This window comes from Orcinus orca, chromosome 2 (assembly GCF_937001465.1).
Source record: "Orcinus orca chromosome 2, mOrcOrc1.1, whole genome shotgun sequence".
Classification (NCBI taxonomy): Eukaryota; Metazoa; Chordata; class Mammalia; order Artiodactyla; family Delphinidae; genus Orcinus; species Orcinus orca.
In genome coordinates this window covers 127,682,117-127,704,645 of record NC_064560.1, presented here as the reverse complement: position 1 = coordinate 127,704,645, position 22,529 = coordinate 127,682,117, and the positions used below count along the sequence as shown (strand labels likewise).

The following is a 22,529-nucleotide window of genomic DNA, read 5'->3' as shown; positions in this document are numbered from 1 at the left end:
CACTTAGTATGAATCTCTAGGTCCATCTGTGTTGCTGTAAGTGGCATTATTTCATTCTTTCTTATAGCTGAGTAGTATCCCATTGTATATATGTACCACATCTTCTTTATCCATTCATCTGTCAATGGGCATTTAGGTGGCTTCCATGTCCTGGCTATTGTGAATAGTGCTGCCATGAACATTAGGGTGCATGTATCTTTTCGAATTAGAGTTTTCTCCACATATATCTGCCCAGGAGTGGGATTGCTGGATTATATGGCAACCTTATTTTTAGTCTTTTGAGGAACCCCCATACTGTTCTCCATAGTGGCTGCACCAACTTACATTCCCACCAACAATGTAGGAGGGTTCCATTTTCTCCACACCCTCTCCAGCCTTTATGGTTTGTGGACTAAATGCCTACTTGACATCTCCACTGAGATACCTAGTAGATACCTCAAACTTAATACACCTGTGACAATTTTAAAACATGTCCGCAAACTCTGTGATATGCTTTCCTTCAGAAGTGGAGCCTAATTCCTCTGCCCTTCAACGTGGGCTGGTTTTAGTGCAGTGAAGGTGATGGTGTGTAACTCCGGGGACTAGGTCACAAAAAGGCACTGTGGCTTCCATCTTGGTTGCTCTCTCTTTCTCTCTTTCTTGGATCCCTTACTCTGGGAGAGGCCAGCTACCAAGTTGTGAGAACACTCAGGCAGCTACAGAGAGGTCCATGTAGCCAGGAACTAAGCCTCCTACCAACAGCCATGTGAGTGCACCATCTTGGAAGTGGATCTTCCAGCCTCAGTTAAGCCCTCAAGCCCCTATTGACATCCTGACTGGAACCTTAGGAGAAACCCTGAACCAGAACCACAGCTAAACCACTCCTGACCCACAGAAACTGGGCTAATAAATGGTTGTCTTAAGTCACTAAATATTGGGGTATTTTGTTATGTAGCAATAGATAACTAATAAATATCAAAACTAAACTTCTCATATTTTCCCCAAACCTGCTCTAGCTTCCGCCTTCCCTCTCTCAGATGATGGTAACTCCATCCTTCCAATTGCCCACACTTAAGAGTTTGGAGTCATCCTTGATTTCCCTGTGTCATACTTCACATTCGATCTCTCAGAAAATCCTGTTGGTTCTAACTCACCATGTATCAAAATGTAACTGTCACCACTTGCACTGCTACTACCTGGCGGGTGCCACTGTCATCTCTCTCCCTGTTTCCATCCTTGCCTGCCTAAAGTCTAACCTCAACACAGGAGTCTGAGTGAGCCTTTAAACATGTCAGCTGGAGCAGGTGTCTCCTCTACTTAAAAACTTGCAGTGACTCCCCATGTCATTCAGAGTGAAAGCCCATCTTAGTCCGTTCCGGTTGCTGTAACAAAAATACAATAGGCTAGTAGCTTATAAACAACAGAATTGTAGAATTTAATTTCTAACCTTCTGGAGGCTGGGAAGTCCAAGATCAAGGTGCCGGCAAATTTGTTGTTTGGTAAAGGCCCACTTTCTGGTTCATAGACAGCTTCTTCTCACTATAGCCTCACTCAGTGGAAAGGGTAAGAGAGTTTTCTCAGGCCTCTTTTATAAGGGCACTAATCCCATTATTCATGAAGGCTCCACCCTCGGAACCTAAGCACTTCCCAAAGACCCCACCTCCAAATATCATCAACATGAGGTTTAGGATTTCAACATATGAATTTTGCAAGGGACATAAACATTCAGACCATAGCAAAACCCAAATCCTTGCCATGACCTAGAAGGCTCTAAGTGATCTGTGCTCCCCCTTGCATCTCCGACCTTACTACTATTCTCCTCCCAGCCACAGTGGCCTCCTTGGGTTCTTCAAACATGCTGAGCACGCTCCTGCCTTAAGGTTTCTGCACTGGCTGTTCCTCTGCTGAAATGCTTTTCCCTTAGATAGCCACACATCTGTCGCCTTCCCCTTCTTCAAGGCTTTGCTTGAATGTCACTTCTCAATGAAGCCAAATTTGGCCACTCTCTACTCCCCTCTCCTTCCATCACTCTGGATCCCTCTTAACTTTTTCTTTTCCACCATACTTATCACCTTCCAACATACTATGTCATTTACTTTTTTATAATGTCTCTTGTTTATTATCCATACGCCTTGCCTGGACTATAACCTCCAGAGAGCACTGATCTCTATCTGCTTTGTTCACTGATGTACCTCAAGAGCCCAGAACAGTGACTGACTCACAGTAAGCACTCAATATATATTTGTTGGGACTTCCCTGGTGGCGCAGTGGTTAAGAATCTGCCTACCAATGCAGGGGACACGGGTTGGAGCCCTGGTCTGGGAAGATCCCATGTGCCGCGGATCAACTAAGCCCGAGAGCCACAACTACTGAAGCTTATGCGCCTAGAGCCTGTGCTCCGTGACAAGAGAAGCCACTGCGATAAGAAGCCTACACACTGCAACGAAGAGTAGCCCCTGCTCACCGGAACTAGAGAAAGCCCGTGTGCAGCAATGAAGAACCAACGCAGCCAAAATAAATAAATTTATTTAAAAAAAAAGAAAGGACATTTTAAAAGATTAAGGCAGAAATTATTAAATTTAACAAATCAACAATAAATTTGAAATGAAATTTACAAAAACATCAAAAGTAATTTTCTTCTGATGGCGTTTTGATGGGTGATGGAGCTTCAGGTGTTTTCTTTCCCTTGACTTTCTACTTTACTTCTCTTACTAGATTTTCTAGGAATAGTATTGCTTTTATAATACAAAGACTTTCTTTAAAAAAAAAAAAGTCCTGTAGGGCTTCCCTGGTGGCGCAGTGGTTGAGGGTCCGCCTGCCGATGCAGGGGACGCGGGTTCGTGCCCTGGTCCAGGAGGATCCCACGTGCCGCGGAGCGGCTGGGACTGTGAGCCATGGCCGCTGAGCCTGCGCATCCGGAGCCTGTGCTCCGCGGCGGGAGAGGCCACAGCGGTGAGAGGCCTGCCTACCCCAAAAAAAAAAAAAAAAAAAAAAGTCCTGTAACACTTACCACAGAGGATTTTGAAAGACCATCTTCAAATGGCAACACATTTAAAGCTCCAGTAGTAAAATCTGCTTTTTAAATTTGATGACCTTGGCTAAGTTGCACACTTAAACTGGATGAAAACTGGCCTGTTCTTAGATTTCCTGAACGATTACCGTGGTCCTAATCAGCTGTCAGTAAACGTCAGCCACACTTCCTAGACATAGGGATCAGTAGGAAAACTCTAGAAGGAGTTCCCTGAGGGATAAGATCAGGCTTCCTCTCCCCCACAGCAGAATCCTAAGGAGCCTCGGCCCAGCCTGACCTTGTGTTCTGAGGAGAGGAAAGCCCAGAGCCTCCGAAAGTGGAGAGTGGCCGGCCCAGTAGTGCCTCTTTGATCAGTGGCTATTGGCTTCTGCAGCCTGGACTGGAGATTTGGAGTTTTATCCTCAGGGATTAAAAAGAAAGAAGGAGGTTTGTAAATCAACTATACTTCAATTTAAAAAGAAAGAAAGGAAGAAAGAGAAAGAAAGGAAGGAAGGAAGGAAGGACAGAAAAGGAAGAAAGAAAGGAAGGAAGGAAGGGGGAAAGTCAGTGTTCCCTTGGATAAGGACCTAGTACCCAAAGGGTAACCAGGGAGGGCCAGAAATGAGTCTTTAGAAGAGCACAGGCATACACACACACACACACACACACACACACACACACACCCTTACTGCAGTCTGGGCTGGACTATGAACAGCCCCTCACTGGCCACACTCTGGTCACTCACGGTGGTGACCAAGGCACATCCCTCACCTCTAGGCTCCCGCAACACAATCCTGGCATCTTGCGGGATAGAGGGTAAGCTAGGCAGAGGTAAATTCCTGTCTAGAGTCCCAGCCCTGGGGGAATATTCCCACCCACCTTTCCTAGGAGATAAGTTGCCTTTCTGGAGAGCACAGAACCTTCCCTGAGATGTGGATCCTAATGATCCTTCTTTGATTTATGGATGGGGAGCTTCGTAAAGCAACAGCTCCTCTCTGTAGATTCCCAGATACTGTCTCCCATGGGCATAGACATTTAAGGCTTAGCTTCAACCCCCATTCCTTCTTCTCTCACACCCCCTTCAGAATATTCCGATGAGCTCAGCCTCCCCTCCCTATTCTACCTCCTAGTCTTCTTTTAGAGTCATTAGAGCATCAGAACAGACTTTCTGTTTGCACAAATCACACACATGGACATAGCCCAGACCCAAAAAAAAGGCCAGCCCTCCGAATCTGTCTACAACTGGCTCCATCACACTCAGACGCCTTATCTTTGGAGGTAGTAGGAAGGGAGGTCGAGGTAGGGGTCACTACCATACGATAGTGGGAAAGCCCCAGGAGGGAATGAGTGCAAAATTAGGGGAGGAGAATGGGTCACCCATGGAGAGATTTTAGGAGGTATGTGCATCCCACATCAAGAGTGTCATTTGATGTTCAAGCCACCAACACAACCATGGTTCTCCATATTACTCAGTGCACTTTGTAATGGCTGTAATTATGTTTCAGTTGGTAACATACTTATCTGTATTTCTGACATTGCACCATTCAAATCCTTTACTGTGGTGACTGCTTATTCCGAGTGGTGTCTGCCACGCCCAGAACACTGTTCTGCAATTCTAGCTGATTGACAGACTAAGAGAACGAACCACATCCTCTGCAGAAGCACCAATGTCCTTACTTATGCGATGAACTTTGCCAACACCTTCTCCTTGAATATCTAGTTTTTACAACTTTGCAGTTGATCCTAGTGTTCTGTGATGGTTTGTTTCATTTTATAACTGAAAGTCTAAGTAGATATTAAAGTAACAAACTTCCGGGCTACAAAGTATTTTACCCCACAGCACTGGAAGTATTTTGAAACCCATGCTTTTCTGTTTCGTGTTTACCCTTAATATTATATCCTGAGCAGTCTTCATGGCACTAGTCTTTTAAAATATGATTTTCAGAAGATTGTCTATGCCACCTAATAGATGATCTACAATTAATTAACAATTTCCTGTTGTTGAATTATTTATGTTGTTTTCAGTTTTTCCTTATTATGTATAATGCTGTGTTTATCCTTGTTGATAAAGCTTTGCTCCCCTACCTGACAAAATCTTTAGGCTGAAGGCAGATAAGTAGAATTGCTAGGAAACAGATATGAATATTTTAAAGTCTTAGTGCAGCTGTCGAACTGCTTTTCAAAAGTCTGTACCATTTTACCCTCCAGACAACAGTGTATAAGGGTCCATTTCCTTCACTAATGGTAACGCTTTTTAAGTATTGCTTATTTGGGTAATAATGTGTATAGAAATTCAAAGAAAGTGTGCAAACCCAGTGTGGCCATGTCTGGGTTATGTGTCCTGGCAAAAGTCATCAGGCTTTGTTGTATTTGAAACATAAAAGTTTATGACTGCTGTATCTTCTTCAGGAATTATAAAATTTTATCAGTGGAAACATCCTTGTTTAAATGCATTGTCTTCTAGCATCCATTATCCCTGACAAGAAATCTGATGACAATCTAATCGTTATTCTTTTTCTATATTACCTACTTTGCTTTCTATGCAATGAAAAATGGATGAAAAGTTAGATATATTATAGCACATCCATTGAATAGATGATTATGCAGCTTTTCAAAAGAATGAATTATGTATGTATTATTTACCTGAATGGATGGTCCTTATATATTATCAAGTGAGAAAAGCAAGTTGTAGAGAAATATATATCATTTTTATAAAAACAAACATCAACTACAAAACTCTATACATTTGTAATCATATTTTGTATACATTTTCTAGTCTAGAGAAAGGAGCAAAAAGGTAGAAACCAGGCTATTCCTTTTTTTTTTCTATTTTTTGTCCGTGCTGTGAGGCATGCAGGATCTTAATTCCCCAACCAGGGACCAAACCCATGCCCCCTGCAGTGGAAGTGCAGCATCGTAACCACTGGACCGCCAAGGAAGTCTAAGGCTGTTGGTTTAGATTCCTTTTTATTTAGGAGAGAGGGTGAAGATTATGGGGTACATTAATAACATAATTAACACTACTAATGTTATTTCATATCTGCTTAAATTTGAATTTTCTTTACTACTAGAGGTTAGGAATCTCTTCACGTTTATTAATCATTTATTTGATTATATTCTTCTGTAAATTTTCTACTCATAATTTTCCTACTATTCTATTGGACTGTTTGGGGTTTGAGGGGAATCAATTTATAGAAGCTCTTTATATTTTATCAATAATATGTGTTGCACATATTTGCTGCAGTATATCATTTGTCTTTGACTTTGTTTATGGTGCCTTTTGCCATGCAAAAATGTTAAATGGTTATGTAGCCAAATATATTTATCTTTTTCTTTTATCTTTCTCATATATAAGCTCTGAGTTTCATGCCATGTTTAAGAATGTCTCATCCGTTTTAAGATTATTCCTAAATATTATTTTAAATTTTGTCTACATTTAGATCTTTTTTAATTTAATTTTTATTGGAGTATAGTTGCTTTACAATGTTGTGTTAGTTTCTGCTGTACAGCAAAGTGAATCAGCTGTACGTATACATATATCCCCTCTTTTTTGGATTTCCTTCCCATTTAGGTCACCACAGAGCATTGAGTAGAGTTCCTTGTACTATACAGTAGGTTGTCATTAGTTATCTATTTTATACATGGTAGTGTATATAAATGTCAATCCCAATCTCCCAATTCATCCCAACCCGCCCCATTCCCCCTGGTATCCATATATTCGCTCTCTACGTCTGTGTCTCTATTTCGGCTTTGCAAATAAGATCATCTATACCATTTTTCTAGTTTCCACATATATGCATTAATATACAATATTTGTTTTTCTCTTTCTGACTTACTTCACTCTGTATGACGGTCTCTAGGTCTATCCACGTCTCTGCAAATGACACAATTTCATTCCTTTGTATATACGTACCACATCTTCTTTAACCATTCCTCTGCTAATGGACATTTCAGTTGCTTCCATGTCCTGGGTATTATAAATAGTGCTGCAATGAACAAAGGGGTGCAAGTAGATCTTTAATTTTATGGGATATATCTCAATAGCTCTCAACACATGGGTCAGAGAACCACTGTGGAGATTCTGCAAGTTACTAATTATGTTTATTGCAATTGCACATTTAGGATGGGGAAAATAACAACAGAGTGAGTCTGTGGACCAACTAGACCTACTGTGAGTCACACTTGAGCTCAGACTCTATTGGTCACTTGACCATCATAAGCCCCTACTTTAACTAGTAGGCACAGTGGTGTTTTGGGTCCCTAGGAATTAGCATCAATTCAGAGCTAGTGTCTTAGTAATCCCTGAAATGTCTGGGTATTGTCTTTCTCCAATGAATAGTAACTTAAAATATGATCACAAGTACTTTGGGGGAAGAAGATTTATGGTATGTATAAGTGGAAATGATGGTATGTACTTTTGGAAATGATGCAGAACTATTCTTCAAGGGGATCCAGCTCCCTTCTCAATCAAAGGGCTCTGGATCTATAAATTGACCTAGATCTGGAAACTGAGTAAGAGATCATGACTCTCCACAGAGGTGACTCAAGTCAGGTTTTTTTTACTACCAGACTAGAGTTTTTCCTTTATATAGATCAAACAATCCTCTAATGAGATGTCCATCTATTTTGTTCCTATAAACACTGTGATCAGTTAGCTCCTGCCAAAATCTCTGCGAGCCAAGTCATTCTGATTACTGGTATATCCCTGTTGCTCTTTACAATAGATACACTGACTTTATCTTTGGAGCCAGGAATAGGAGATGTAGGGAGCAACCACTACTCCAGGGCTGAAGCAGAGCCCCCAAGGAAGGAAGAAATCTGGAAAGTGGTCCCCTCCCCCAGGACTTTGATCCAGATATGGTTGGAGAGAGCATGGCTATGGCTCACTGGATGGTGAATTCAGATGAGGTACCATGCCAGGAAGAATTACTGGAGAGTCACCTTCAGGGGTGTCAGGGGGAACCATCTCAGGAAGGTTCTGAGCCTCAGAACTCACTGCAAAGCCATCAGAGAGGTGCTGGTGGAAGCCATATGTGCAGAGGTGTGACACTGTTGGAACTTACTGGAAAACTGCATTTTGGAGCGTCAGGAGAAGCAGTGTGTGGGGAGGTGCTGGACCACAAGAGCCTGCTAGAGCAGGAGGAAATACCCCTTCCTCCGCTAGTGTCACTCCAGTGCCCTGTGATAAAGTTTAACAACATGGCAGCTGGCAAGGGGGCGATGTTTCAACACCACAAGCAGGGCAACAATGGGTGGGTTTGGAGCAGAAAGGCAATGGATTTATAACTGACACAGTCAGCTAATGACCTCCGTCTCCTTCTACTCACTTCACTTTTATGTGGATGGGTTTTGTGCTTCTATACTGTTATTTCAATAATGGTTCCAGAGTCAGTGGAGACAAACACATGTACTCAGCCTGCCATCTTGAACAGGAAGTGTCATTTAAAAAAAAAAAAACATCTGTAAAGAAGCGCTGGGAAAATATGAAGCACTGATACCAACATGGTTTTTGAAAAGGGGTCACTTGAGTTGCAAGCCCATCACCATCATTAGCTGAACAGCCAAGTCGTTGAACTTACAACTTAGGTAGTTTAACTTCAAAAGCCATGCTTCTGCATAAAAGTTCCCTATGTCTAAAACGAAAATAATGCTTTCCTGATTGTGGGACTGAACTGACTAAGTGATGTAATTGTGTGAAAGTGCCTAGCATGGTGACTGACAATGGAAGGGACTCGACAAACGCTAAGGGAGCGAATGGCAATCAATAAGTAATATTTTCCCTTCCCTTCCATCTTCCTGATAGATGTGACTAGAATGGCAAGCAGGCAGTTGACAGATGCCAAAAAATTATTTTTCTTTTTACCACTTTCTTAAAATTATTGAGCATTTAATAGGCAGTGACATGCCAAGCCCTGAGAATATACAGATAAATAACTCAAGGTTTCTTCCCTTAAGGAATTCACATCTGATGGACAAGACTGGTAAGGAAATGCATATTTCAACATAGTGTAGTATGTGCTGTGATTGAGGCAATGTAAGGTGTGATTATAAGACCTCTGAAAGATTACAACCCAAACTGGGGTGGTCTGGAAGATTAACCCTAGGTTGCATCTGAAAGGATAAATAAGTTAGCAAGATAAAGAGTGATATATTTTCAAAGCACAGGGAGCATATATGCAAATGCAGAGGGTAGGAAAAACATGGGACATTTGGGGAAGTCCAAATATTTAGTAAGGCAAAAACATAGATAGTTGAAGTGGTGAAAAATTAAGGTGGAAAGGTCAGGCAAGCAAAGAGATTTGTAGCAGAAAAGTGACATACTCCCAGTTGCATTTAGAAGAAATCTTTTGCCACATTTGGAGAAAAGATTAAAGAGAAATGAGCCTGGAAGTGAGGAGAATATTAGAAAGTTGCAGCAGCAGTAAGCTAAGTGAGAAGGTATGAGGGTCTCCCCCAGGACCATTACCATCATGACTCCATTCCCCATGATGTCTAGGGATGGTTGCTCCTGGAGCTGTGCAATGCAGAGCCTACGTAGTCCTGGACCAAACAAAAGCAAAGGCGGTATGATATGCAGAGACAGATTTGAGAAATATAATTGTGAAGTTTGTGAAATATAATTGACAGAATTTGCTGAGAGAGTAAAGAAGAGGAGGAGTCGGCAATAATATTCAGATTCCTAACAGAGGCAAACACTTAGATGTGGTCCTAGTCATTGTGATTGGAACCTTAGGACAAGGGCATATTTGGGTAGATGAACAATGAGATTCGATTTGGGAGATGTTGTTTTGGAGGTGTCTGAAGCACACCTGAGAAAAGATACCCTGGTAGGCCGTGGACTATATGAGTGTAGAGACCAAGAGGCTCTAGACTATAGATGAGGATCTTGAAGTGTGTAAGTAGAGATAGAAGCTCTGGAAGTGAATGGATTACCCCGGGAGAAGTTGTGTAATGGGACCATAAGAGGGTCAAGAATACAGCACTGAGGAGCAAGTCATCTTAGAGATAAACATTGGTCTGGAAAATAAGTTGAGGAGAAAAAAAAAGTTAGAAGAAGAAAAACAAAAAGAACCACATCTCTTAAAAGGCAGTGGAGGAGAATTTCAAGAAAAAAACATTATAAGCAGCATCAGATTCGAGAACCAGGATGGTAAAGGGTTCATCAGATTTAGAAACTACAGTCAAGAGTGAATGGCAAGAGCAGTTACGGAGGAGTCAGGGGACAGAAGCCAGGTTGCCTCATATGAAAGATTGAATGGTTAGTTCCTTTATGAGTCAGGATCGTCTCTGTTTCAAGTGTCAGAAACCGAACTCAGACTCAGCATGGAAATGGAAAGTACAGAATAGAATTGGCTTCTATCATAGTTATTAATAGATCCAGGGATGCTCAGAAATTGCTTTTCAGAAGATGGTCAGAATCTCTATCTATCTCATATCTCCTTTTTCTTCCTTCTCTCACCATCTCTCAGCTCTGCTTAAATCTGTGTGTTGGCCTCTTCCTTCAGATAGACTTCTTCCAAGAAGCATGTAGCTAGCTACCACATTTCAAATACTCTCAGAATTATAAAATCAGAAGAATGGGAAAAATCTTAGCTCCAGGGCAATCCAGCAAGAATTCTGATTGGTCCATCTTAAGTCATGTGCCCATCCCTGAATCAAACCCTGTGGCCAGGTGAATGGAGTATTCTTCTTGCATGGCCTATATTCAGGGGAAGGATGTTTCCCCGAAAGAAGAGATTCTGGATAGAGAAGAAATATATATCTACCATATTCCACACCTTAGCTGCTTAACATTCCGTTTGCCCATATGTACAGAATCAAAAATGTCCCCACTTGATACGATGCAGCCATCCCCTTTGCAAATGAAAATGCACCATTTCTTGAAGAGAAACAACTGAATGTCATGTCTAGTTATTGCATCCAGATCCTTGAAACAAGTGCATTCCTCTTATTCTCAAACCTTACTCTTTCCGTCTATGCAACCTTTGACTGATACATTTCAACACTCCTGACAGATTAAAAAATGATGGAGGAAAAATAGAAAAACATTTTAATTAATGAACAAAAAAGCTATCACCTGGAAAAGGAAGGGAAACAAACAACAGTCACCAATCCAAAGTATATATTTCTGGGCAGGGGTAGGATGGAGGAAGGAGTTTATTAGTCAGCCAATATGACTGCCTGCCACCCCGCCCACTCAAAGAACTCTTTTGTCCATTGCCCTCCATGGCCATGACTGAGAGGGGAATAGAAGAGAGTCATCAAAAAGATCCCTGTTAGAACGTGAACTTCTATAGTAGCCCACTTTCTGCTGGCACAGTTTATGAGAGGTGGGGGTCTAGGATCGCCTTTGAGACTGAGGAAACATACCCTCCTCTTTTGTCCAGGCTTGAGGTTTCATTGCTAGTCAACTCTCCCAACACTGTACAGACTTTAGAACTGTGTGTTCACAGAACTGGGCCCTACCCTTGCTGTTCTCTCTCTCAGCCATAAGCCTTGGAACTTTGCCCTTAGCCCCAGGCTTAAATGCAACTGTGAAATAATAAGTGAGGCAGAATAACCTGTATCTGTGACCAGGCTGCAGCCCACTTGCTGGCCTCATATAGAGAGAAGGATTACTTAGACAGTTCAAGGAAGGAGAGATGTGGGAAGGGACCAGGGAATCTGGTTTCCTTCATTTTTCTGGCCTCTCAGCTGTCCCAATTTTATCTCCCTGCTGATTTCCCATCTCCTTGACTTTTATGCTAATTTTAGAAGGGGCAGAGATTCTGGGTTTTGCAATTCTGTGAGAAGCACGGTTAACCCAGCCTCAGCAATCCTGTCCACAGGCGGAGGGGGTCTCTGTGTTGTCCCTTTTCTGCTTTCAGCCAGCTCAGCTCAAATCAAAGCTGTCTCTGTTTTGTAAGACGTTACTAAACAGAGACACAAGAAACAGCCAATATTTTCTACCATCCTGGTATTTTTCTACCAAGTTTCCTAAAGCTCCAGCTTCAATAGCCATTCGGTCTGAGACAGTTAAACTGCAGTGAGAAAGAGTTTAACCAGTTACGTCAGTATCACCTAACACAGAAAGGGCCTCTCACTCAGCCAATTTCACATTTTGGAGTCTCTCTACCCTTTTAAATCTTGATTTGACTCAAGGTTCTTCTTTCTGTCTTATTTTTAGAAACATGCAATAACTTGCAGTGTAATGAAATGTAGAATTTAATTGGGCTTTAAAATTTAAAACCTTTTTCAAGGCTACTAGACAATGATGAACTTTGTAGATAGATTGACTTATAATCGAGATCCTACATAGAATGTTGGATGATGATAAGGTCTAGGAAGAAAAATGAAGCCAGGGAGAGGAGTATGGGTAGAGGGGTGCACTTTTAAAAGGGTGTCACTAAGAAGGTGACATTTGAATAAAGACCTGGATGAGGTAAGTTTGCAAACCATGCAGGTATTGGGTGAAAGGTATTCCAAGGCGAGAGAACCGAAAGTACAATTGTCCTCGTGTTGGACAAAGCATGGCTGCCCAGGAAATAGCAGTGAAGACAATACGGTTGAAGTGAAGTGAGCAAGGGGGGGCGATGGGCAGGATACACATAACAAACAATTTCCTTATTCAGGGTCATTCAGGTTATTTCCGATATTTTTATTTTATAAATAGTTTTGCACTCAACATTTCATAAATTATTTCTTTAGAAGAGACTCCCATAAATGGAAATCCTGGATTAAATGGAGTCAGGTTCTTGATTCATAATGTCAAGTTCACTTCCTAGAAAGGTGTAGAGTTTCCACTTTCACCAAAAATGTATGAAGGTACTCATCTTATCTCTCATTACCATTAAGTGCTTTCCTTTTCAAATATTTGTCAACTTGGTGGGCAAAAATAGTAACCCATTATTGTTTTATTTATAGTTACTTGATTACTAATTAAATTGAAATTTTTATATGTTTATTGGCTGGTTAGATTTCCTTGTTATGCACTGTTTTTCATAAATGTTGCTCATTTACCTACTTAGGCATTAGTATTTTCCTTATCCATTTGCACAGTCCCTTTGTTAAACTTACTGTCTTAGTTCAGGCTGCCACAGCAAGTACCATAGACTGGGTGGCTTATAAACAACAGACATTTATTTCTCACAGTTCTGGAGGCTGCAAGTCTGACATCAGGGTGCCAGCATTGTCAGGTTCTGGTGAGAACACTCTGGGGTTATAGACTGCTGACTTCTCATGGTATCCTCACAGGGTGGGAAGAAAGCAAACTAGCTCACTGGCCTCTTCTCATAGGGCACTAATCCCATCATGGGGGCTCCACCCTCATGACCTAATTACCTCCCAGAAGCCCTCCTCCAAATAGCATCCCATTGGGGACTAGATTTCAACATATGAATTTTGGGGGGACACAAACCTTTAGTCCATAACACTTATTAAATCTTGTCATTTCTACTGGATCTCCCAAAATAATATGCAGGAATAGCTCAGGGTCATGAATACGGTGCTTGTTATCACTGCTCCATCACCACAGTGGGAGTCTCCAGCAAGGTACTGCTGTATGTAAGATTCAGGCTCATAGAACTCTACACTTTGTCTCTCTCTTTCGAGGCCGGCAAAGCATCCTATCTCCTTCCTCCAACCGCCCTTGCTGTCACTCAGCTCCTTCCTACTACAGGTTCCACCCTGTTTGCTGTTCAACTCATTAGTCCATATTTTACAGCAGTCTTCCTCATTATAACATGATTTTTTTTTTTTCCACAGAAAGGGTCATGTGTCTATGGTGATGCAAGAGAAAGTCTGTGCAGGGACGTTGCAACTTTCACTTATTTTAAGAGCTGGTTAAAGCTGATTGAGGTAAAGAGTCAGTGGAAATCCTTAAAGGGCCCAGCAGAGGCCAAAACTTTGCAGCAAAGTTAAAAGTAGGAAAGCATAAAGAACTCATTTCTTGTCATTGCAATTACCTCTCCTAGGCATGAAACTTTTCACATGCATCTAACAGTAACTTTCCATATTCAATGATGTTTTTCATGTATTGCCTTACATATTTGGTCTGAGGCAAATTTTTAGACAACTTAGACAACTTTTTATTCATTTTATTTTTTTTTTTTATTTTTTATTTTTTTTTTCTTTGCTGTACGCAGGCCTCTCACTGTTGTGGCCTCTCCCGTTGCAGAGCACAGGCTCCGGACGCACAGGCTCAGCGGCCATGGCTCACGGGCCCAGCCGCTCCACGGCATGTGGGATCTTCCTGGACCGGGGCACGAACCCGTGTCCCCTGCATCGGCAGGCGGACTCTCAACCCACTGCGCCACCAGGGAAGCCCCATTTTATTTTTAAATAAATTTATTTTTGGCTGCATTGGGTCTTCGTTGCTGCTCGCAGGCTTTCTCTAGTTACAGTGAGCAGGGGCTACTCTTTGTTGCAGTGAGTAGACTTCTCATTGCGGTGGCTTCTCTTTGTTGCGGAACAAGGGCTCTAGGCATGCGGGCTTCAGTAGTTGTGACACACAGCCTCAGTAGTTGTGGCTTGCAGGCTCTAGAGCGCTGGCTCAGTAGTTGTGGCACATGGGCTTAGTTGTGGGAACCTTCCCGGACCAGGGCTCGAACCCATGTCCCCTGCACTGGCAGGCGGATTCTTAACCACTGCACCACCAGGGAAGTCCCACACAACATTTTAAAACCACTTTGTTAAGGAAAAGGTAAGTATTGTATGGCAGCTACAGAATGATAAAGGATTACTGGGAAAGCTTTCTTTTTATAAATGAGAGAGAGTTTAAACATTTTTCATGTGAAAGGTAAACAAATAGTAGGAAGGAAGAAATTCAGCAGCATAATTAATAAAAATGGTTCTACTGCAAAGTCTAATAGCCTCTCCCTTTTGTTTACCCTCCACATGCAATAAATCAGTCTTAAAGTATAATTTTCCAAAAAACGATATCATGACTCTCATACAAATATAAAATGAATAGGTGTCAAAATCTTATTCAACTCATTAATTAACGAAAGAACCAATAAGATGTTACAACCAGTTCAAAGGACATTTGAGAAGCTAGGTATTTATAGGAAATGTTAGAATAAGATTTGGGGGTTAGACAAAAAACTGATTAATGTCCAACAAGACAATAAACCATAATCTTTGGGATTATCAGTTCTAATAGACAGAAATTATCTGCATCTCCAACAGATGAAAATGTACACATTAACCTTTGCTCGCAACATTTCATAAATTATTTCTGAGATACATTGTTGCCCTGCTTGTGGTGTTGCCAACTTTTTGGGGAAGCAGCCGCATAGCACAGGGAGATCAGCTTGGTTCTTTGTGACCACCTAGAGGGGTGGGATAGGGAGGGTGGGAGGGAGACGCAAGAGGGAAGAGATATGGGGACATATGTATATGTAGAGCTGATTCACTTTGTTATAAAGCAGAAACTAACACACCATTGTAAAGCAATTATACTCCAATAAAGACGTTAAAAAAGAGAGAGATAAGAAGGCAGAAAAAAAAGGCATTTGTAAGTAGTTTGTAATAGTATGGAAATGCTTCAGTTAAAATGCTAACTGAAAAATCATGACACAAACTTATATACGGAAAGGCTGAAATTATACTAACATAAATGTCTACATATAAAAATGCTTGAAAGTAAATAAGCTTGGAATAAAAGTGACAGATTAAATATGTACTTATCAAATTTCCCACAAGCAGTATACATTGCTTCTGTATTTAAAAATCTACTATTTTTAAACGCCTAGTTATTCCTTGGAGAAATGGCTGATTCTAGGGCTGGAGCAGGGAAAATACAATATGAGCCTGGAGCATATTGTACGGCCAGAAAGTAAACAATTGCTAAAAAAGAAAAACAAGAAAGAAAGGAGGGAAGGAAGGAAGGGAGGGAGGGAGGGAGGAAGGGAAAAAGAAAAAAGAAAAGAATAGAGATGGAGGGATGTCAAATGGACAGAGGACCCCAAACTGGAACAAGTGAGTAAGAAAATAAATAAGGTAGCACTGAATTTTAATCTAGAGTAGAAAATTAATATACATGTATCCATACTGATACCAAAAAATGACTGAATAAATAACTAAGCGACAGGGGTGCCGATCCCCTGTGCAGTCGAAAATCCATGTATAACTTTTGACTCCCCCAGAACTTAACTACTAATAGCCTACCGTTGACCAGAAGCCTTACTGATAACATAAACAGTCAATTAACATATTTTGTATGTTATATGTTATGCACTGTATTCTTACAATAAAGTAGAGAAAAGAAAATGTTTTAAAGAAAGTCATAAGGAAGAGAAAATACATTTACAGCACATATATGTACTTATTGAAAAAATCTGTGCATAAGTAGAGCTGTGCGGTTCAAACCCGTGCTGTTCAAGGGTCAACGGTAATATACGTAGATGCTTTCTTTTCCCAGAGGTGGAGACTTGATACCTCCTCTCCCACGTGAAAGGTGGGCTGGACTTGGAGTCTTGCTCCCAGAGAATTGAGTGTAGAAAGGGAACAATAGTAACTTGAGAGTGGAGAAACCTGGCAGACACTTCCCTATCCAAGTAACCAAGGTCAACACCACCATAAATGCCATGCCGCTGTCTTGTACTCCCTGATAGGATGAGATAGGAAGTACACTTCACCTCTGTGTTATCTTCCCCAAACCTATCATCCCAGTCTAATCATGAGAAAATATCAGACAAGCCCAAATTTAGGTACATTCTACATGGTCTTGACCAACAGTCTTTAAAACTGTTAAGGTCATAGAAAACAAGACTGAGAAAATGTCACGGACAGGAGGAGATTCAGGACATACCAGGATTAAATACAGTGTGGGAGCCTGGATTGGAACCTGGAATAGAACCTAGAACAGTGAAAGGACATTAGTGGAAAACTCGGTGAGATGCTGGGAATTCCCTGGGTGGTCCCATGATTAGGACTCTGTGCTTTCACTGCTGGAGCCCAGGTTCAGGGAACTGATATCCCACAAGCCGTGCAACCAAAAAAACAGAAAAAAAGAAACTTGGTGAGATACGAATAAAGCAGATAGTTCAGTTGTAATATTGTACCAGTGTTAATTTCTTAGTTTTGATAAATGTGCCATTGTTTTCTATAAGATGTTAACATTAAGAGAGACTGGGTGAAGAGTATATAGGAGCTCTATCTTTGCAACTTTTTAGTAAATCTAAAATAAATCCAAAATAAAAAGCTAATTTTTATACGTACCTCAGCGGATTTCAAGAGACTGTTTCTTAAACTTTGAATGTAGAATTTGGCAATGATTATTACAATTGTGAATAGGTAAATCTGTTACTAAAATTTCACGACTTTAAATTAGCTATACATTTAGAGATTGTAAGGTAACATATGAGAACTGAGTTGTTCTTAAATTTTCTGAAAGAATATGTTCCACTTTCACTGTGGAAACCTCTAGACACACTTCCAAGGCAGCAGGATTCACAGGAGGGATCAGATGGAACCCCCTCATCCCTCCTGGCCTAGCCCTGCGGGAGCCCTCCTGAGTCTCTAAGGGTGGGGCCATTTAGGCTGGTGGTGCCCCTGGCAGTGGCTGATGCTTTTGACCACAGCAAGGAATGGGGATTTGACCTGATATCTCTGGGTACAAAAGAAATAAGGAGGTAAACACTTCTCTGATAAGCACTTGACTCCCGGCCTTAAGACTCTCCCTCTCTATACTCTGACCCTCCCGGTGGTGACCAGTGCAGGTCACTGACCACTGCCTCCCTGCCCCCCAAAGCCAACCTTAAGCCTTGCCGAGCAGGAATTTTGCCGAGAAGAGTTATGTGTCACCTAGAGGACTCTGGCCTCTCCAGTGTCTACAGCCCTCTGTCCCCAGGGAATTCCCCTGAAGGAAATAAACATTCCTACCTGGGACTGATGGACTCAGATGCTTTTGTCTGTTCCTTGAACAGAAGCCTGGGCTGCAGCAGGCACGGAGCTCTGCTGATCATCCTGAGTGTTCTGCTGTATAAAAGCGTCATCCTATTTCCTCTTGTCTCTTAGGACTCTGCCCTTAAGCTCACCTGGTCCCTGCCCACCACACTCCCAAGCCCTTTGTTGAGTCATGAAAACATCTAAGCAAAATGTGATAGCCTTAGAGTCACATGTAATATCCCTGAGTGACCCCTTATAAGGCAACATCCTACCTCCAAATTTGTCCCAGCTAGGCTTCTGGTAGCACAAAGTCCTGGAGGAAGACCTTTCTCCAGGGGTTCACATTCCCAGCAGAGTGCAGGCAGAGGGGCATGGGGTGATGACTGCAGTAAGAGGAAGAGGACCTAGGAAAGGGAGTGGACCATACAGGGGCCGTACATATGTTTGCACTCACGCAGGCACATTGCCTGACACTTAGGAGGCCATCAGTATCTATTTGTCAAATACTTATATATTACATATGTGTGTGTGTGTATATATATACATATATATATATATATATGGCACAGAAAAAGGAGAGACATGTATCCAAATGTCCCTTAATGGCTCAGAGAGACCCTGGAGGAAAGCAGTCACATATTGAAGAACTGGAGAGCTATGGCCATGGAGAAATATTTCAGCAGGTTTTTGTCAAATTCAACCCATTCTAGACCAAGCCACCAGCACCACCTCCTCTTGATGCACATTTGTCATGATGAATTATATGTTTCTATGAGTTGCATGTTCAGATCTCTGACATCTGTTTGGAAATTCTGCTCATTCTCTGCAGGTGTCCTGACACGGAGAGCACTGTTATGCAATTTTTAGTGCTCCAGAAATGCTTGTAATTTGACAGACTGACACTGAACAGTGGGCTTACATGAGCTTTAAAAATGTGTTTATCTGATCTCAGATAGTGCTGTCATCCTACCTATGCCATGAAATTTTTCTATTGCGAAATATTTCAAACGAATGGAAAAGAACAGCATAATATATAGCCAACACCCACGTGTCACAAATATTAACATTTTGCCCTATTTGCTTCACCTTTTTTTCAAAACTAAAACATTCCAAATTGAATAGAAAGCCATTTTGTGCTTCTCCAAGATCCCGCTCCCCTCTCTCCACCCTCCCCAGAGGTGGCTGCTGTCCTAAAGTTGTGTGCATCTTTCAGGCCCATTTTTTTACATTTTTACTCTGTATATATGTTCATAAATAATATATCTTGTTTGCTTTTTTTTTTTCTTTTGCTCTACGCGGGCCTCTCACTGTTGTGGCCTCTCCCGTTGCAGAGCACAGGCTCCGGACGCGCAGGCTCAGCGGCCATGGCTCACGGGTCCAGCCGCTCTGCGGCATGTGGGATCTTCCCGGACCGGGGCACGAACCCGTGTCCCCTGCGTCGGCAGGCGGACTCCCAACCACTGCGCCACCAGGGAAGCCCTGATTTGCTTATTTTTAAGCTTTACCAAAAGTGGTATTGCCACACTGTACCTATCATGCTGCAATTTACCGATTTTCATCAGCTTTGTGTTTTGGGAATTGAATCACAGCACATGTCTCTAGTTCATTCACTTTCACTGTATAGAATGAGCATTCTCATTGTTTGAATAGACACTGTTTACTTACCTGTTTTCCTGTTGATAGACATTTGGGTTGTTTTGATTTTTATCTATTTCATATAATGCTGCCATCTCCTTGCCCCACACATGTGTGAGCTTTTCTGTAGAGTTTATATTGAAAGAGGGAAGCTGGGTCAAAGGGCACATCCATCTTGATCTTTAGTATATACTACTAAATTTGTTCTCCGAAGCCATTGTACCGATGTGCACTCGTATGAGAGCTCCTGTTCCTCCACATCGTTCTTAATGCCTGTGCTCTCAGACATTTCCATGTTTGTCATTCTGATAGATGTGAAATAGCATCTTGTTTTCCTAATTACCAATGCAGTTGGTCCTTTTTACATGTTTGATGGCCATGCAGGGTTCCTCTTCTGTAAATTGCCTGTTCGTTCTCTGTCCACTAGTTATTGGATTGTATGTCTGGTTTTTATTGATTTTAAGGGTTATTTGAATATTCTGAATGCTAATCCTTTTTGATAGACTACTCTCTTTCCCCCTACTTTTTGTAATCATCTGATGTCCAGGTTATCACTCTTTATTCCTTGTTCATCCTAAAATTTTAGCACCTTGTTCATTGTCTCTCTTTCCAGCACGAGCACTGCCTTAATTATTAGGGACTTCAATATTCACAAGGATGATCTTCTTAGTTCCTGATCCCCTCCCCCAAGCCACACACTCCACAGTCATGCCACAGACCTTGCCATTAGCATTGCCTTCATTATCTTGATGACAAGCATCCCACTCCTTCAGTGTTTATCCTTCAACACACTCTCTCCAACAGCCCGACTTCAATAATTCTGCAACCCTAATGGAACCTGCTATCCATTGACCTGCCAATATTTTACATCCCCTACCCCTTCATGTCCCCACCTCATACCTTATCTGGCTTAGAATCCACATTCCATCATTATAGTCACTTCTTTGTATGTGTAGTTGTTCCTTTGCTCCTCTCTTCCTCCCTTGAACTTTTCTGGAAAAAAAAAAAAAGAACCAACATTGAATAAACATTACATAATATTTAATAATAAAAATTACATAATTTAAAAGGGATTAAATTATCAAGAAGATGTAACTATCCTAAATGTGTATGTATCTAAAAACAGAGCTTCAAAATAGATAAAGCAAAAACTGATAGAATTAGGAGAAATAGGAAAATCTGCATTTATAGTTCAAGACTTCAACACTCCTCTCTCAGTAACAGATAGAGCAAGTAAATGGAAAATCAGAGAGGATGTGGAAGACATGAACAATGCTATCAACCAGCTTGACCTAACTAACATGTATAAAACACCCTACACAGGAGTAGAATATATGTTTTTTTTCCCCAGGCGCACATGGAACACTCATCCTGATAGATCATATTCTGGACCATAAAACAAATCTCAAGAAATTTAACAGGATTGAAATCATACAAGTATGTTCTCTGGCCTCAAGAAGATTAAACTAGAAGTAAATAACAAGGATACCTGGAAAATTCTTAAATGTCTGGACATTAAAAAATGTACTGCTAAGTATTCAACATCAAAAAAGAAATCATCAGAGAAATTAGAAAATATTTTAATAGAATGAAAATGAAAGCAGAATATATCAAACTTTGGTGGATGCAAACTAGTATCATAGTTCTCTCACGTGTGTTCTCTCTCCCCTGCAAAACAGTTTGTGTATAAAAAAAGAACGATCCACTTCTAGTTGGCTAAATACGTCTATAAAACCGTCTTGTCATAGTGCTTTTATTGAGAGGAAGCAGGGAGACTGAATTTGACTAGTGATTCTTTTTCTCTAATTTTTTTTTCAAGTTCTCTTGGTACCAAACAATCTGTTTGTTCTGCCACTGATAAGATTGCTCCTACATTTGCACTTAAGGTGGTGCTAACAAGGGGAAGAGGACCCTCACTGGAATGCAGACCACTGCGTGGGCACAGCAATACCCAGCAAGCCTCTATGGGATGACGAGAGGGTCAGGGGACTCCTGCCTTCTCTCGACGACTCGGCCCTGTAAGTGATCCCTTTCCCGATGAAGTCTACTCCTTAACCCATTCTAGATGACGTGGAATTCATCCACAACCTTGACACACAACAGGTGGGCACCAGCGATGGACACATCTCGCCAAATACTATTTGTACCTTCTCTCCTTTCCTTCCTCTGGTTTTCCCAGAGGTTTGTCATTAGTCATCTTTAAAGAAACAGCGCTTAGTTTCGCCCATCATCCCTACAATTTCTTCTTTCTAAGGAGATGGGAGGATGCTGGTCGTGGTTTGGTTTGGTGTTGTAGTTGCTTGGTTTGTTGGTTAGTTGGTTTTCAGTCTCCCTCCCACTCCATTCCACCCGCCTCTCAGTTCCCCTCACCAGTGGCAACTAATGTGCTTATATGAGGAACTACATACATTTATCAATCACACTTATATAGTTTTAACTCCTTTTCATAAAAGAGCAACATACTGTGCACACTGTCCCACCCATTATATATTTCACTAACTAATATATTTTGGAGATCATCATGAATCACTACAAAATGAGATTCCTCATTCTTTTTAATAGTTACAAATAGTATTTGTATTTTATGGATGTTTGCTATAACGGACTCAATATTTTGCTTTTATAACTACTGCAATTAATAGCATTTTTCATACATAATTTTGCTGTATCTATAGAAGAAATTAGGAGAAATAAAATTGGCAGGTCAAAAGGTATACGCTTTTGTTATTTTATTAGATATTGCCAAATTGTCCACCATAGATGTTATACCAGTTTGCACTGCTGCTTGCAATGTGTGAGACAATGTTTCATCACACCCTAAACACAGGCTAACCCAGTGTTTAATCAATTTATTGGATCGTTACCAACCCGATAATTTTTAAATGGTATTTCAGTTTAAAACTGCATTTCTGGAAATTCCCTGGCAATCTAGTGGTTAGGACTCTGTGCTTTCACGGCCGAGGGCATGGGTTCAATCCCTGGTCAGGGAACTAAGATCCTGCAAGCCGTGTGGTGTGGCCAAAATAATAATAATAAT

At 41.3% G+C, this 22,529-nt stretch overlaps 1 protein-coding gene across 1 annotated transcript in view; it reads right to left on the bottom strand.

The window, feature by feature from the left end:
• DHRS2 (dehydrogenase/reductase 2) overlaps positions 1–22,529 on the bottom strand; it is a 164,271-nt gene that overhangs the window by 104,431 nt on the left and 37,311 nt on the right. The window contains 1 exon segment of the mRNA XM_049705855.1: positions 20,134–20,154. Within this exon segment, the coding sequence (XP_049561812.1) occupies positions 20,134–20,154 (21 nt within the window).